The 16,410-nt window shown below is 34.5% G+C and overlaps 1 protein-coding gene across 1 annotated transcript in view; it reads right to left on the bottom strand.

Moving 5' to 3' along the window:
- Window positions 1–3,243: 3,243 nt before the first annotated feature.
- The window catches only part of Atad2 (ATPase family AAA domain containing 2), a 60,729-nt gene continuing 47,562 nt past the window's right edge, over window positions 3,244–16,410 (bottom strand). Inside the window, exons 21-28 of the mRNA XM_027953092.2 lie at window positions 15,557–15,753; window positions 14,874–15,033; window positions 12,734–12,856; window positions 12,494–12,637; window positions 9,434–9,829; window positions 7,494–7,627; window positions 5,767–5,895; window positions 3,244–5,040 (exon numbers count right to left, since the gene is read on the bottom strand). Of these exons, the coding sequence (XP_027808893.2) occupies window positions 4,996–5,040; window positions 5,767–5,895; window positions 7,494–7,627; window positions 9,434–9,829; window positions 12,494–12,637; window positions 12,734–12,856; window positions 14,874–15,033; window positions 15,557–15,753 (1,328 nt within the window). The 3' untranslated portion in view covers window positions 3,244–4,995. The remainder of the gene's footprint in view (window positions 5,041–5,766; window positions 5,896–7,493; window positions 7,628–9,433; window positions 9,830–12,493; window positions 12,638–12,733; window positions 12,857–14,873; window positions 15,034–15,556; window positions 15,754–16,410) is intronic.

Raw genomic sequence — 16,410 nt, 5'->3', positions numbered from 1 at the left:
CAGGGAGCGCTGGGGTTGTGGCTCAGTGGTACAGTGCTAGCCTAGTACTGGGTTCAATTGATGATTTAAAAATAAAAGCATATTTAACATATAACAAGAAAAAAACCAAACACTTGTATATTTCATGATAATAAAAATGTGTTGCCACAAAAATCTATAAAATAATAATTTTAGAGGAAACAGTATCAACATTGGGAAATATAGTTAATTAAATGACATTTTTATGCAAATATTTAATTGTATGTTACTACTAAGAATAAACAATTGATTCTGTGGCAAATGAGTCATTAAAGCATGAATTTAATTTTAAAAACTAGAAATATCTTCACTTTATTTCCAGTTGAACATCTTACTGTTAATGAGCAAGTACACTGTTCCAGGTTTTGATGATTGTAAACACTGCCACTTAAAATATTCTTGTGTCTGTCACATGTTACACAGTTCTACTTGGGAATTAGGGAAAAGCACTTAAAATAGGATAATTCAAGGGAAGATTATGGGTATAGGAGAGTGACAGGTTGTAACTTGGGGCTTGTTATCTCTACTCTTTATGCCTTTACTGGTTAAGAATTGCATTCCACTATCAATAACAGAGACCCACCCAAGAATAGTTTAAACAAGGCAGTTACTCCTCTTTCAAGAGGTCCAGATGCAGTTAAGGGTTTGAACAGCAATCACCTGAAATTATCATAAGCACGGGTCCTCTTTCTGATTTCATGAAGTAGATCAGGATAGATACCTCATAGTCCAAGACAGTTTCAGGAGTACAAGCCATTATGTATGTGTGTATGTGTGATGTAGATATCACACATGCTATCTGTGTTCCAGATAGCAGGAAAAGGAAGCACAGAAGGCAGAGATGCACTCACCCTTTACCATCCAAAGAGCTTTCCTAGAAACTGAGCACACTTCCTTTTGTACTTCATTGGCCAGCCCTGTCATGAGGCCACATTTTTTGCAATGGAAGAAATATTTCAAATTTCCAGGCGAAAACATTACTCAGCATTTTTACAGAGAACAATGGAGGAAAAAAAAAGGGTATTTCAGGAGGCCAACTGGCAATATTTCTTTTTTTAAAAAATATTTTTTTAGTTGTAACTGAACACAATATTGGCAATATTTCTCATGAGTTTTTAAAAAATATTTGTTCTAATTAGTTATACATGACAGAAGACCTAATGAATTTTTATGTCCACAATATCCAGCAGGAAGCAGAAATTACTCCCTTTCCCCATGCTCTTCTCTAGAAGTCAAGGCATAACCTAATTTTGTTTGTTTTGTTTCTGACGCTGGGTATTGAACCCAGGGCCTTGTGCATGCAAAGCAAGCACTCTAACAACTGAGCTGTATCCCCAGCCCTTATAACCCACTTTTAACGAGTGGGGAATGTGCACTAGCTTTGCCTTTTGCTTTAATTCCATCAGGGCTATCTATAAGCATGCACTGTGGGATTAGGCTTATTCCAAACTTCTATCTTTGCTCCATCACACACACAATACGCCGAGTATTCTGTTGCTCAAAAATTGTAATTTTTCAGTGAAGAAATCCTGGGAAACACATCAGCCAGTAATTAAGGTTAATCAACAACCCCAAATCAAATTTGATAGTATGCAACCATCACATGAACATTTTACCTGCAATCTTCCTCCACAAATCCCGTAATTCTAGTCTATTTACAAGAAATATATCAGAATGATGATTTAAAGAAGGGCATCTTTCAAACTACTTGACCAGTATTCCTAAAAACTATTAATGATGAGCAATAATATCCATATCCATTGAGTTCTTTTTAAGAATCCTATATGGTACAGCAGTTTTTAAACTTTGAAGCACAAGATTTAAATTTTTTTAATATTTATTTTTTAACTTTAGATGGACATAATATCCTTACTTTATTTTTATGTGGTGCTGAGGCTCGAACCCAGTGCCTCACGCATGCCAGGCGAGCACGCTACTACTTGAGCCATATCCCCAGCTCCAAGATTTTAAATTTTTGACCAAGTCAAATCTTTTTTAAAATTCTAATGGATAAGTTTCTTTGACCCATTTTGTTAATTTTTACAATATGGTATGAAGTGAAAGGATCCAGCTTCATTCTTCTGATATATAGGCTTATTTCTGGACTTTCAGTTCTACTCGAGGAAGCTGTCATTATGCATGTACCACACTGCTTTAGAGCGTGTGTTTCAAAAGCAGCAAGAGTTTTTTTTTTTTTTAAATAAAGTTCACCTCATGTGGAGTACCTTGAAATTCCGTATGAATTCTAGGAGTGACTCATCCATTTTTCAAATAAGGCAACTAGGATTTTGATAGAGACCACACTGAATATGTTGATTGCTTTGGATTACTGACAGCTACAAACAGCATATCTTCTGCTCCATGAATACAGGGTGTCTTCGTTCTTTCAGCAATTTTGTAGTTATCAATGTACACAGGCTGGGACCTCCTGGGCTTAATTTATTTGTAGGTGTTAATACAAATGAAATTGCTTAATTTCCTTTTTGGACTTTTGTTATTGTTGATATATACAAATATAACTGATTTTTTTAATCCTAAAAATATTTTGTTGAATTTATTTATAGGCTCCACAGCTTAGCAGCTTTTTTGGGGATTCTTTAGAATTTTCTATACATAAGATGTAATTTTGACTATAGATATTTCCACTTTTTCCTTTCCAATTTGGATAACTGTCCCCCTCCCTCCTTTAAATTTAAATGCTGCAGATGGACAGTACTTTTAAGTAAAACCAAAAACAAAACAAAAAAATCTAACCTTGTAGGGCTGGCTGGGGTTGTGGCTCATCAGTAGAATACTCGCCTAGCTCGTGCGAGGCCCTGGGTTCAATCCTTAGCACCACATAGAAAATAGTTCAAACAAAGGTATTGTGTCCTACTACAACTAAAAAGTAATTATTAAAAAAAAAAAAAAAAAAAAAAAAAAATCTGGGGTTGGGGATGTGGCTCAGTGGCAGAGTACTCGCCTAACATATGCCAGACCCTGGGTTCCATCCTCACCACCACATAAAAATATAAAAATAAAGGTTTTGTGTCCAACTACAACTCAATATATACACACACACACATATATTAAAAAATATATCTAACCTTGCAATTTCATCAGGGTTTTCAAACTCTACATAGGAATGTAGAACTATCACTTTCAGAATCTGCAAACAGTATGTCATGAAAAAAACAAGAACAATAAGCATTTTAGTCTTTCTAAAGAACACACAACATATCAACATTCCAGATTCAACAGCATTTTATTGATTGATTGACACAGAATCTCACTGTGTTGCCCAGGTTTCTCTCCAACTCACAGGCTTACATGATCCTCTTACCTCAGCTTCCCGAGTAGCTGGTGCTACAGGTAGGTGCTACCATTTTGGACAGATCAACAGTATTTTAAATTATGCACAGTAATATATGAAAGAATAGCTTTCTTCGTGTTTAGTACTGAATTATCTTTAGTGTTTTAAAATACTGAAGAAACTGAGACAGATTTGGCAAGGACTTTTCACTTTTTAATTTATTGCACAAACTATACACACAAAATGAAATCCTAGAACTAAAAGATACACCTGGAAAAGTTACAATAAACTTCAATAAAAATGAGTATATGTGTATCTCCAGCAACACACACATATTTAAATATTCTCAGTGACTAGCATTTCTTTATCTACTAATTAAAGTATCTAACAAAAGTTTTTCTGCCCTACGCTCTGGGGTTGAACTCAGGGGCCCTCTACGACTGAATTATATCTCCAACCCTTCTTTAAAATTTTAAATTTTGACTCAGGTTCTCATCAGGTTGCCCAGGTTGGCCCCCAATTTGCAATCCTCCTGTCTTGGCCTCCCAAATAGATGGGATTACAGGTGTGTGCCACCATGCCTGGCTAACTTACTTGGTTTTAGAGTACTTTAAATATCCAGAAAACAGTTAACAAGAGGCAGCTCAATTTTGAACTGTATTAAAATTCAGAATCTTGGGCTGGGAACATAGCTCAGTGGTAGAACTTATGCCAGAAATGCACAACGGCCTGGATTCATCCAGTACCACCCACCACCACCACCACCACCACCACCACCAAAAATCTAACATCTCTAAATGGAAGATTACTCTTTTCTCCCATTGAACAGGGTTTAACAGAAACTATTTTATAAACTAACACTAGAATACTCATCTTCCAAAAAAAGAATATGTATGGAGGTAAATAGTTTTAACTTTAAGAAAGAAATGTATTTTTTGGTATCAGAAATATAAAATTTATATTCATATTCATATATTTGTACATAAAAGGTATCTACAGAATATAACCTAAACGCAATTGCAGAAATATATAAAGCTTTCAAATATAAAAACTTTATGCTATCAAAAAAAAATGTTCATCAGGTAGTTATTAATACATTTGTTATGTATATAATCATAAAACTAAACAAAAATATTTAAAATCTTTATTAACCCAAATTAGAATTATCAAAATGCTTATCTAAAAAACAATAATTTTGATAGTCAAGTACAGAATCATGGAGCAGCCTCCTTGCAAACAATGACTTGAGCTAAATGAACAATTGGGCAAAGGAAGCTAAAGGTAGAGAAGGGAAAACATAAAAAGAAAACAAATATAACAAGAAGCAAAGAAACAATAGATACTTTTCTAGTCTGATACAATAAACTATTTTTTAGGAAAGGTAAAAGTGCTTAATACAAAAAATTTCCATGTCACTATTTTAAGTGCCATAAAATGTATCAAAATAACTTTATTAAGAGTTGGCCAAACTTCAACTATTACTATTATTACAGTGCTTTGTTCAAACAAACTTCCAATATTCACTGGTTATCTTACACATGTACATAAATAGGAAAATTAAATATTTAACTATTTTAATCTTTTTCTTAAAGATGCAAAATGAAATCTTGCATCTGGACATGCAGATATGTCAAGTCTATTAAATAAGAACTGAATATAAAAAAAAAATACTTGATATGATGACATCATGATCTGGAACAACTGAAGTTTTCTACCTCTTGCTCCATTTTCTATATAAAGGGTAGGAAGGAAAAACAGTAAGTTTCAATACGAGAAAAGCTAAAACAATTTCATTATTATTATTATTAAACTCTTGAGATATTAATAACCACGTAATATCTGATAGTGTTAATAAAAATTTAATTTAGTATATAAAACTGTCACAAACTATTTTCATGGATTGGACTTCATTATTTAAATAAATGCCTTTGAAATGAGTCTAAGACAAGTTCATCTGACATCATATTAAAAAAATTACATGTAAGTACTATAAGATTGAGACAAGTAAGTCTATCTTTAAATATCTTAAAAAGAGCCACATAACTTCATTAAAATACAGCAAAATGGAATTTTCAGTTTTACTGATACTAAATTCATTGTTTATTATTATTACTTATTGTTTATTAAAGAAGTTACAGATAAAAAATACAACAACTTACTGATACGCAGAAATTCATTATCCACATATTAAAAATAGTTAAATTCTTACAACCTGTTAAGTAAAATCTTTAGCCATCTTTTTATTTTAAGAGAGAATTTTAATATTTATTTTTTAGTTTTCAGCGGACACAACATCTTTGTTTGTATGTGGTGCTGAGGATCGAACCCGGGCCGCACACATGCCAGGCGAGCGCGCTACCGCTTGAGCCACATCCCCAGCCTCAAATCTTTAGCCATCTTATATATGGATTATATAACAAAAAGGCATTAAAAAGAACTTTGACTCAGTAGTTTACCTGGATAAGTGTTGTTTTATCATAGTCTCTGCGATGCTGATAAATACACTGGCTGATTACTGCATACAAATTTTCCAGTTGCAATATATTGTATTCTTGACTTTTTTTAATGACAGTCTTCAAAAGATTCTAAATAAAAATATAAGTGTTTACATATAGGAGACAAATTCTGAGATGAGATATTTAATTCTGAAAATTTTGGGAATTGTTATCATACAAGACAGAGAAGGCAGATCAAGGCTTTTGAGAGATGGCAGCCTCTGGCACTGAAATTTGGCTGTATAACTCTATCACAATTCTGTGGTTCTGACCTTTACCCTGGGCAACTCCTATTCTAAAAACTATAGCTAAGGCTGCCAATTTCAATTCTAGTCATAAACCTCTACAGACAAATTTAAAAATTACCTCAAATTAATAATAATAGGAAAAAAGGTAACATTTTTGCAGCATATTTTATGGCAGTATAAGTATATCATAATTAATTCCATTATGAGAACCTAAACAAACAACCTATATAAATGGTGACTGTCTTAACACTTTGGGGGACTGAAATGGTAGACTCACTGGATTTATTTAATTCTCCAAGTGTGGTCCTACCAGGCTATGCCGTTATAATTAAGTAAACAAAAACTAACTGAAAAGGTCTTAAGTAATGGTCATAACAACAAGGTACGGGAACAATGATGTAGATAAGTATATTAAAAAAAACCCCACAAAACTATAAATCAACACATTAGTTATCTTCAACCAATGTTTTCATGCAAAATATTCTATAGTAAATTCACCTTGTACTTACAGCATCTTTGATACATGCATATAGTTTAATACAACATAAAATCTCAATGTCCTCAGACTTGAAATGTGGCCAAAATAATACATTAAGTTGGAACTGGGATGCACTTTTTTTTTTGTCTTTTGAAGGGAAAGAGCAATAAACCAGCCTTATTTCAGATGTTAAGGCAACTGCAACTCACCCAGTTGTTAGTTGGGGAGGTAGGACTGCTGTTTTGGAATGTCAAGATAAAACATTTGAGAGATATGATCACTCTTACAAAAGTGATGGTTAGGGGCTGAGGTTGTAGCTCAGTGGTGGAGTGCTTGCCTAGCACATGTGAGGTACTGGGTTTGATCCTCAGCACCACGTAAAAATAAATAAGAAATAAAGGTATAGAAAAAAAGTGATGGCTAATCCAAGAGTACAAAAACGTAGGGAAAATAGTAAAGGTAAACTCTGAAAAACTCATAAAGAAGCTGAAGGTAAGGGTAGTTTAAGGACACACAATAAAGGAAAGAGGGTTACCAATGGCATCAAATGTTACAGATGGGCAGGAAGAATTCAATTTAACAATAGCAAATATTATTCACCATGAGGATGTCATTTTATTAGAGCAGTGAAGATGAAAACCCAATTGAGGGGAATAGATAGGGCAAAAGAAACAGCAATGAATAACCTGAAATTATATCAGAATTTGGTAGTTGGGAAGGAAAAGAGCTGTAGCTAAATCAAAGAAAAGGTTTTAGTGGCTGGGTGCTGTGCTGTGCGCCTGTTTCTAAATAAAATACAAAACAGGGCTGAGGATATGGCCCAGTGGCTGAGCGTTCTTGACTTCAATCCCCTGTATCCAAAAAAGAAAAGGTTTTAGTTTCCCATGCAATTCCTATTAGCCAGCTACTAGTCTACAATCTAGCATTTGGGGATTATTATGCACAATGAAAGGATTACATACTTTTAATCGATCATGGTCCACAACAAGAGTGGGGGTAGGCTGAGAGAGAATTGCCAAAGCCTTTTCAACACTGATGAGCTGCTGTTGCTCTACTTGGGAACGTCTAGCTCGAGTCATTCGCAGAACACACATTTCTAGAATGAAAAAGTAAACAACTATTATTTGATCCACAGACATAATAATGCCTTAGATAAATATTGGATAGAGTAAATACACTATCTTCTGCTTGGGCACAGATATTTAAGGACTGGGAGGGACCTCAATAATCTAAAACAGGGATTTTAAACTACTACTCATGGGTCAAATTTAGTCTGCCATTGTAAATAAAAGTTTATTAAGCTAAAGCCATGCCCATTTTTTCCTACTATCAATGTCATTTTCCCAGAAGAGTTGAACAGTTGTGACCCAGAGATCAAGAGATCTCTACATAGCCTATAAAGTATTTATTAACTGGTATCTGGCTCTTTAAAAGTTTGCTGATCCTTGATCCAGAAAAATATACTCATTGATAGATGAGAAAAATGAGATCAAGAGAGTTTCGTGAAAAAACTTTTTTTTTTTTTAAGGCCATATACCTAATTATTTTAAAAGTTAGCACAAGACCTAGATGTCCTGATATATAATATAAGCAAGTACCTTTTCCTTTGAATAGTGGCCTTTTAAAAAAAGATGTTAGAAAAAGAAAACAACTTTGACCCAAAGCAAAATATTAAATTATATAACCCAAAGATTAAACATTTAAAGTACTCATATTAGGGATGGGGGATGTAGCTCAGGGTAGAGGAGTTGGCTAGCACATAAAAAGCCCTGGATTTGATCTCAGCACCACATACAAAAAAATATCCTTGTCCACTATTTCTATGATTACTCATATTAGAACTCATACTGAGGAAGCTCTTCAAAAGTAATAACCTTCTGTGTATAAGTCACTAATAAAAACCTTAATCCTACTACCTTAGTCAATTCTTGGTTTTGACCAAAATAAATTTTGACCCTTAACAAATTTTGGTTTTGTATCACTAAATGTTTAGGTTTCCAAAAAAATCAAACAAATCTACTGCCAAAAGCTCAAGAAGATTCAAGTGAAGACAATTCTAAATGGAAAATTTGGGAAGAACTATCAGAATAAATGTAAATAATCTTGGTCTTTACAATAAGATAGAAAATGATGAGTGTGGGTAAGATTTATTTTATAACACTCTGAAAGAATCTTAGGAAAGTGCTCATCTTGCTTAAAAATGAAAGGGGTTCCTGACAGGATATTAAAGCTGCATAGCCAGGCCTTGAGCTACATGCTTCAAATGAATTATTATTTTTTAAAAATTATTTATTTTTAAGGTATAGTTGGACACAATGCCTTTATTTTTTAAAAAAAAAATATTTATTTTTTAGTTTTAAGTGGATACAATATCTTTATTTTTACATTTATGTGGTGCTGAAGTTTGAACCCAGTGCCTCATGCATGCTAGGCGAGGCTCTACCACTAAGCCACAACCCCAGCCCCCACACAATGCCTTTATTTTATTTACTTATTTTTATGTGATGCTGAGGATTGAACCCAGGGCCTCACAGGTGCTAGGCAAGTGTTCTACTGCTGAGCTACAACCCCAGCCCCTGAATTAATTTTTTTGATCCTCAAAATATCTTACTACCCAGCAATTATCTACCCCAATTTTGCAGATAAGCAATAAGATAAACAAAAAAGTGTGCTGTTCCATGTCAAAGCTACCCTATAGGTAATAGACTGGAGGCTCAAATCCATGTCTGTTTGCTGTCAAAGTGCAGTTATGATAACAGTGATTTAGCAGCTCAAAGGCAAGTAAAGAGAGCATTTTTCTAACTAGCTTAATACCTGTACTATGGAAGACAAACAAAAAGCAATTGATATGTAACTGTCTGAGTAGGAACTTTGGGTGAAACATCTATTAATTGAGACTTACCTTTTCCCTCATTTTCATCAGAAATGCCTATTATCTGAGAGTTAGAAGGATCTCCATTGCAAACAACCTTATCTTTTCTCAATTCTGTAGATGGGGTAGCATTCTTAGATTCTTCAAGTTCTTTCTCAATATTGTAAGTACTTGAATTATTATTTCCCAATTCTCTTTTGCTTTCAGAGGCACTTTGCTGTTTCTCATTTTCTTCTATAGAAGACTCTCCTGTGTTTCCAGTCTCGTTATGATCTACACTTGTATCTTGAGTTTCCTCTATATCACTCTCAATTTTGTCATCTATAGCATTGTGGCTATCATCCTTTGCCTGAGAAATCTTCCTTCTCTTTGTTATAGTGCCTAGGTACCACTTTGACTTTTTGCGAATTTTTCTCTTTAATTGAGCTTCAAAGAATAAAAAAAAAAAAAAAAAAAAAAAAGATAAAAGAGCATTTAAAAAATTTCCTAATTTTAAGAAATGAAGAGAAAACAACAACAACAAACCCACTGAGATGTTGTATGGTCTATAAAAAGTGGAGTACCATGATAAGGTGGAGAAGTGTACAAGATCTAATCATAAAGTGACCTGTAAGAAAGTCTAAGAAGTTTAGATTTTATCCTGAATCTATTAAGAATCTTGAATAACTTTAACGAGGGCAATGACATGACTCTCTGATATTATATATATATATAAATTCATTGAAATTTCACTTTAACTCAATGAAGTTTGCTACATTTTTATAGATGAAGAAGCTGAAGTACAGAGAGATTAAGTATTTTTCTAGACTACATGCAGTATAATCACACTGTAATTGTCCAGGGGAGAAGAGATAAAAATTAGGTAGTAGAAATGATAAAGGAAAAATAGAGAATAAATTTGAAAGGTATCAGGGAAGTAGATTTCCTAGGACTTAGACGTTATCAAATGTTGGGAGGCAATAAAGATGCAGGAATTAAAAGTGACCCACAGAACTGGGTATAGTAGCACATGCCCAGTGACAGGGGTGGGGTGGGGGTGGGGTGAGATAGGAGGATCCAAGTTCAAGACCAGTTTCAGCAACTTAGCAAGACTCTAAGCAACTTGATAAGATCTTGTCTCTAAATAAAAAATAAAAAGGGCTCAGGATGTGAGCAGTGGTTAAGCAACACTGGGTTAAATCCCAGTAGCCAAAAATAAAAAACAAAACAACCAAAAAAGAAAATCCAAAGAAGGGCTGGGATTGTGGCTCAGCGGTAGAGCACTCGCCTAGCATGGGTGGGACCGGGTTCGATTCTCAGCACAACATAAAAATACAGGCATTGTGTTGTGTCCATCTAAACCTTAAAAAAAAAAAAAAGTATTTTAAAAAAATGAGTTTAATAAATCTCTTAAAAAAAGAGAGAGAAAAGAAAAAGAAAATCCAAACAAAAACAACAACCCCAAGGGTAAATGTTGTCCAGTGATAACATACTCACCAAAATGTATATGGAAAAGATAGGATTATTTACATTTTAGATGGAAGTAGGTGATAAGGAGTCCAGAATTGGATACATGTATACCACATCAAGTTTAGAAAAGCAAATTTATAAGGGCTACACAGGTTTGTTTAGCTTGAGCTTCTAACATATAACATGCATACATAAAGTACTCAAATATCCACAAACAGAAGAAACCCATGTGACTGGTGCCTGCAATCCCAGTGGCTCAAGGCAGAAGGATCACAGGTCTGAAGCCCATCTCAGCAACTTAGCAAGACTTAGCAATTTAGTGAGACCCTGTCTCAAAATACAAAATAAAAAGGGCTAGGGGGCTGGGGTTGTGGCTCAGTGGTGGAATGCTTGCCTAGCATGCATGAGGCACTGGATTCGATCCTCAACGCCACATAAATATAAATAAAAGATATTGTGTCTACCTAAAACTAAAAAATAAATTTAAAAAGGGTGGTGGGGGGGGGGGGGGTCTGGGGATGTGCTTTAGTAGTTAAGTGCTCTTGGGTTCAATTCCTGGAACCAAAAAAGAAGAAACATATCCATGTAACTAGCACTCGGATCAATTAACAGAATATGTGTCACCATTCCAGTTATACTCATTTTAGTTAAAGCACCCTAGGGTAAACAGTATCTTGAGTCCTAACACAATGAGCTAATTTTGTCCATTTCTGAATATGAATATATATGTTTCTTAAAATCTGTATCTAAAAGTTTAGGAGAGTCATCTGTACTGTTGAAACAGTTGAGGTTTAATCATTTTGTTACATAATAATCCATATATTTTCATTATCCTGTGGATAGGCATTTGAGTTATTTCTAGGATTGCTTCTTTGAACATTCTTGTATTTTTGGTAGAAGTAACATACATAATCCTATGGGATACACCCTAAGGATTGACCACTTTAAGGGAAGGGAGCCAATTTCCATGCCTTCAATTTCTATAAAATGACTTGCTTAAAGTAGATATGACTGAGAGCCTTCTGGTAGTGGAAGCCTCTTGCTGATACTCCATTTTTATTCTCTTTCCCATTGCCAACCATTTAACAAAGAAGAGCTTACTCTGTATTTCAAATCAATTTCCCTCTAGTGGACAAACCCTCAACACAATAAGAGAAGGTCCTAACTCCAGTAAAACACACGTGTGCACACGTGAGATTTAACAAGAAATTATGAGGTCAAAATCTGGGAAAGCAAATGATACAGAGAGAGGCTAAAAAACTGAGCAGTGCCTGACATTCACAGGGCTTAATGAACAAAAAGTGGAGTTAAAAGCCAGTCAAAGAGGTGAGCCTCAAAAAACCTCACAGGCTTCTGGTTGGTGTCCTATGGAGTTACAGTCTAAGAATAAGAGGGAACAAAAACAGAAAACAGACCAGATTAATAGTAAATCAGTTGCAAATCAAGTTAATTCACAAGGAGATGGGATTTTAAGTAGTATATTATAAAACTGGATTTAAACAAGAATGTGAAGTTGCCTTAATATTAGTAAAACCAACATAATTTCCTGTATTAATAAATAAAACCAAGGAGAAAATAAACAGCTTTAGAAGCTTATAAAGGTTTCAATTGCATAAATGAAAATTACCTGAGAGTACTTACCAGGTGTGCTGCAAGCCACAGGAATACTGGATGCCTTTAGCTTTTCATTTTGCTCTAGATCTGATCTTTTATCACCAGCAAGAGTGGAATTTTGCTTTGGCATCACGTGGTAGTAAGATGGAGCATATTTGGAGGAACTACAACCTTATAAACAAATGAAATTTCAAAAGATTTCCAGATTTCAAAATTACATAAAGAATTAATTAAACGTCTTTTTCTGGTACCAAATCATTTTCCTACCTCTTTTCTTTCTAGATTCTTGAATTTCTTCACAAAGCTGCTCAAAGTCTTCATCAAGTTCTTCTTTAATGATTGCATAGGCAGTATCTCTTAAAGCACAGGCTCTATGCCTAATAAGACGATCTGAGAATTGAATGATAAAAAATTCTTAAATTTTCCCATAAAAAAAAAAAAAAAAAAAAAAAGCAAAACAAAAATCTCAACATTTTTGGCTTAGGACCCATTATAATTCCTTTTTATTTTTTACCACAAATAATACAAGTTATTAGAATTGTGTTAGTTTGTTTCTGGTACTGTTGTTTTTGTAGGTTTAAAAAAATTTTTTTGTACTGGTGATTAAATCTAGGGACACTTTACCATTGAGCTACATCCCTAGTTCTTTTTACTTTGAGATAAGTTCTCACTAAGTTGCTGAGGCTGCCCACCTCAGCTTTGGGAGGGGTATACGCCATGGCTCCTGGTCTGACATCTAATTCAATACAGCAGACTAAACCTAAAAAACTTTATTGCTCTGCCTTATTCAGTTCTCTCTGAAATATCAGAAAAATAAGTCAATAACAACACTAAACAATGATGACAAAACCAGAAGGAAGACTGTCAGTACCATCTGTGAACCAGGAATGTGAAAGAAATTTGGCAGAGATACAGAGGATGTTACTACACGACAGAGAAACTAAATAAACAATGAAATAGCAACTCTAACTCAGGAAACACTGAAACATTCTAAGCTCAGAGTATAAGCACCATAAACTTGACTAAGCTTTGAGGCAGAAGGCAGAAAGCAGAATACAAGGTACTTGATTTGAAATGCGAGGATCAAAATTTCTCCCAGGGCAATAGGCTACACTATTCCCTTTATGAATGATAGAAATAACATTATAAAGAATATTGTCTCAGCCTTCTAATGTGGCTTTTGGGCCTGAAAAAAGGGCAGTCTGTGCAGTGCTTCCCAAATTATGGTTTCTGGACCCATCATCATCATCACATTGTAACTTGTTAGAAATGCAAACACTTAGGCCCATATCCTCTATATACTTAAACAATCAAAAACCACCCAGGTGAAGGTACCCATCAATCTGTATGTTAAGAAGTCGTTTAGGAGACTGTGATGCCCACTAAAGTTTGAACAATACTGGTCTAAAATAATTTTTAGAGTGCCACAAGAGACGCAGAAGCAGCAGCAGCAATATGACTGCAGTGAAAGAGAAAAGCCCCCCACCTCCAGTGTAACTTCTTCCTACAATTGGGGGTTTCCCAGCTTGCTAGCTTGTTCCCCACGACTTACCTCCAAGATCTGAACTACAAGGAAAAGCCTAAGGATGGCAGGGTAGATAATTGGAAGAGGAAGAAGAGTGAGCTTTCCAATTATATAGGGAACTATTAGTAGTTTCCTATACCAAAGAATTTATTATGAGCACCACCAATTAGAATTCTGACAGACATCTACAGTATTGACAGATCCACATTTGGATAAAGAAAACATGGGGCTTAGATTTTTAAAAAATATTACTGTCAATAAGTATTATACCATGCTACTTTTCAAATAAAAATTAAAAGACCTTTAAAAAGATATTTTGAAATCTATTTTATTCTAAACTATTTTTCTACTTTGAGAAAGAAAACTGATGCAAAAACTAAAAAGGCAATTTTGTTGTCTCATTAGAGGATATATAGCAGGTAGTTATTAAGTGCATTCAAATTCTGTGTGGGGGGCTGGGGATATAGTTCAGTGGTAAAATGCTTGCCTAGCAGGCACAAAGCCCCAGTCAATCCCCAGCACAGCAAAGAAACTCCCTCAATCTATCTCTGCTCTTTCTGGCAGTTGTGACCTTGAGCAATGTTTTTAACCTTTCTAAACCTCACCTTCTTCAATTATAGAATGGTGTAAATTTATGGTGAGGATTAAATGGCATTGTGAATGTAAAAAATTTATAATATAGTGGCAGCTCGGGAGGTGAAGGAAGGAGGATCCCAAGTTCAAAGCCAGCCTCAGCAATTTAACACACCTGGGTTCAATCCCCAGTACCAAAAACCAAATAAGTAAATAAATAAAATACAAATATAAATAGCACCTGACAACTCTTGGTAACTGTTAGTAGCCCCCACACCACCCTCTTAAAAAGAATTCACTAATGCTCACCTCCAGGATCTCTATCTGGATTATATTCTAAAGCATTACTACAGATTAAATCAATATCTCTCAAATAGTCCTTCACGGTCAGATATTTGTGTAGATCGATTTTACTGATTACAGATGAAAGGTCCATTGGTTGCTTAATTACTGTGATATAATCAGGAACCTAAAATTCAAGCAAATGAAGAAATCACTAAATTAACTCTAAACATAGAATTTTCTCAGCAAGGTGATACAGGGGACAGAAAATAAGACATAAGAATAATACACTAATGTGATGAAACCTTTGACTCTAAGGCTGTTTGTTTGTACTTACTCCTATTCTCAGGCAATGATATTCCCCAGTAACACCCTATACCTCTTTATTCATCCAACCATCATTCATACTTCAATGACAACTTAAGATCTTACGCTTCAGTTCACTTTCACCCTTGTAGGTCACAGCAATAGTTGGCATTAAGACATTTTTCAAATTGTTTTCAGAACATTTGGGTTGGATGAAAAAAGTTAACTGCCTGTTTTCTGCAGAAAAATGTATAACAGCCCTTTAAAGTCTCTGTGCTTATAATACTTAGTACATGTTTCCACATAGAGATGACAAGTACAGGGTGTAGCAGGAGACTAAATGAATGCCACACAATGAAGCATTATAGAGTAGAAAACATTTGGTCCAAAGATCCAACTAATACCTCATCAGGGTCAACAGGCTTAGTAAATACTCGGAATCGTTTATCAATAGCAAGCCTATGTGTGACGTTTCTTAAGAAAATTCTCAGTTCTCTAAATGTATCTTCTTCTTGTTCTTCAAGTCGTTTCACTTCATCTGCTGTCAATGGTCTTGGCTCAGGTGGTGGTGCTACTGGGAGTACCTCCAAGGCCTGCAAAACTTCACAGGAATGGAAGATTTTAGTTACTACTCCTTTATAATATTGATGGTGACAAATGATTCAGTGCAAGTGGTGCCAGGCTTTGCGGAGTTATCTTTCTTACATCTGTCAGGAATCTAGGAATTTGGAATACAAAAGTATGCCATAATCTCTACTATATCTTCTTTAGAATAACTGGTAATTTGCAATGCTAATTTGTAAAAGTCATTATCTCTGTTCCATTTGAAGATAATTTAAGAGGCTATTAAATGAACTTTGAAAATGCATTATTTCCCAAGAATAATATTCTAACTATAAGAAAATCTGATTAGCTTCTAATATTAATAAGTTAAATTTTGAACTTATGAAATATATTTCATATAACAAAAGTTTAAACAGGTAAACAATGAATACTTGGGATTAAAAAAAAAAAAAAGGTTTGCCCCCAATAAGCTGGCAATTTATTAAAGAAGAGACATAATTATATTATTGTAATGTTGTATTAGTGGTAAAAAGAACAATTAATTTTGCCAGGATAAATTAGGGAAGGTCTAATAACAACAACAACATGTAGCTCTTTAGACTGAAATGAGACAGAAGCATTACTAACATTAAGCATGAGTGAAATAGTGAATAGGCAGGAATATATTTTGTGTATAGTTTCAAGACAAGATGTT

This window comes from Marmota flaviventris, chromosome 15 (genome assembly GCF_047511675.1).
Source record: "Marmota flaviventris isolate mMarFla1 chromosome 15, mMarFla1.hap1, whole genome shotgun sequence".
NCBI lineage: Eukaryota > Metazoa > Chordata > Mammalia > Rodentia > Sciuridae > Marmota > Marmota flaviventris.
Note: the sequence above shows the minus strand (reverse complement) of the source record. Positions and strands in the feature narration are given on the sequence as shown.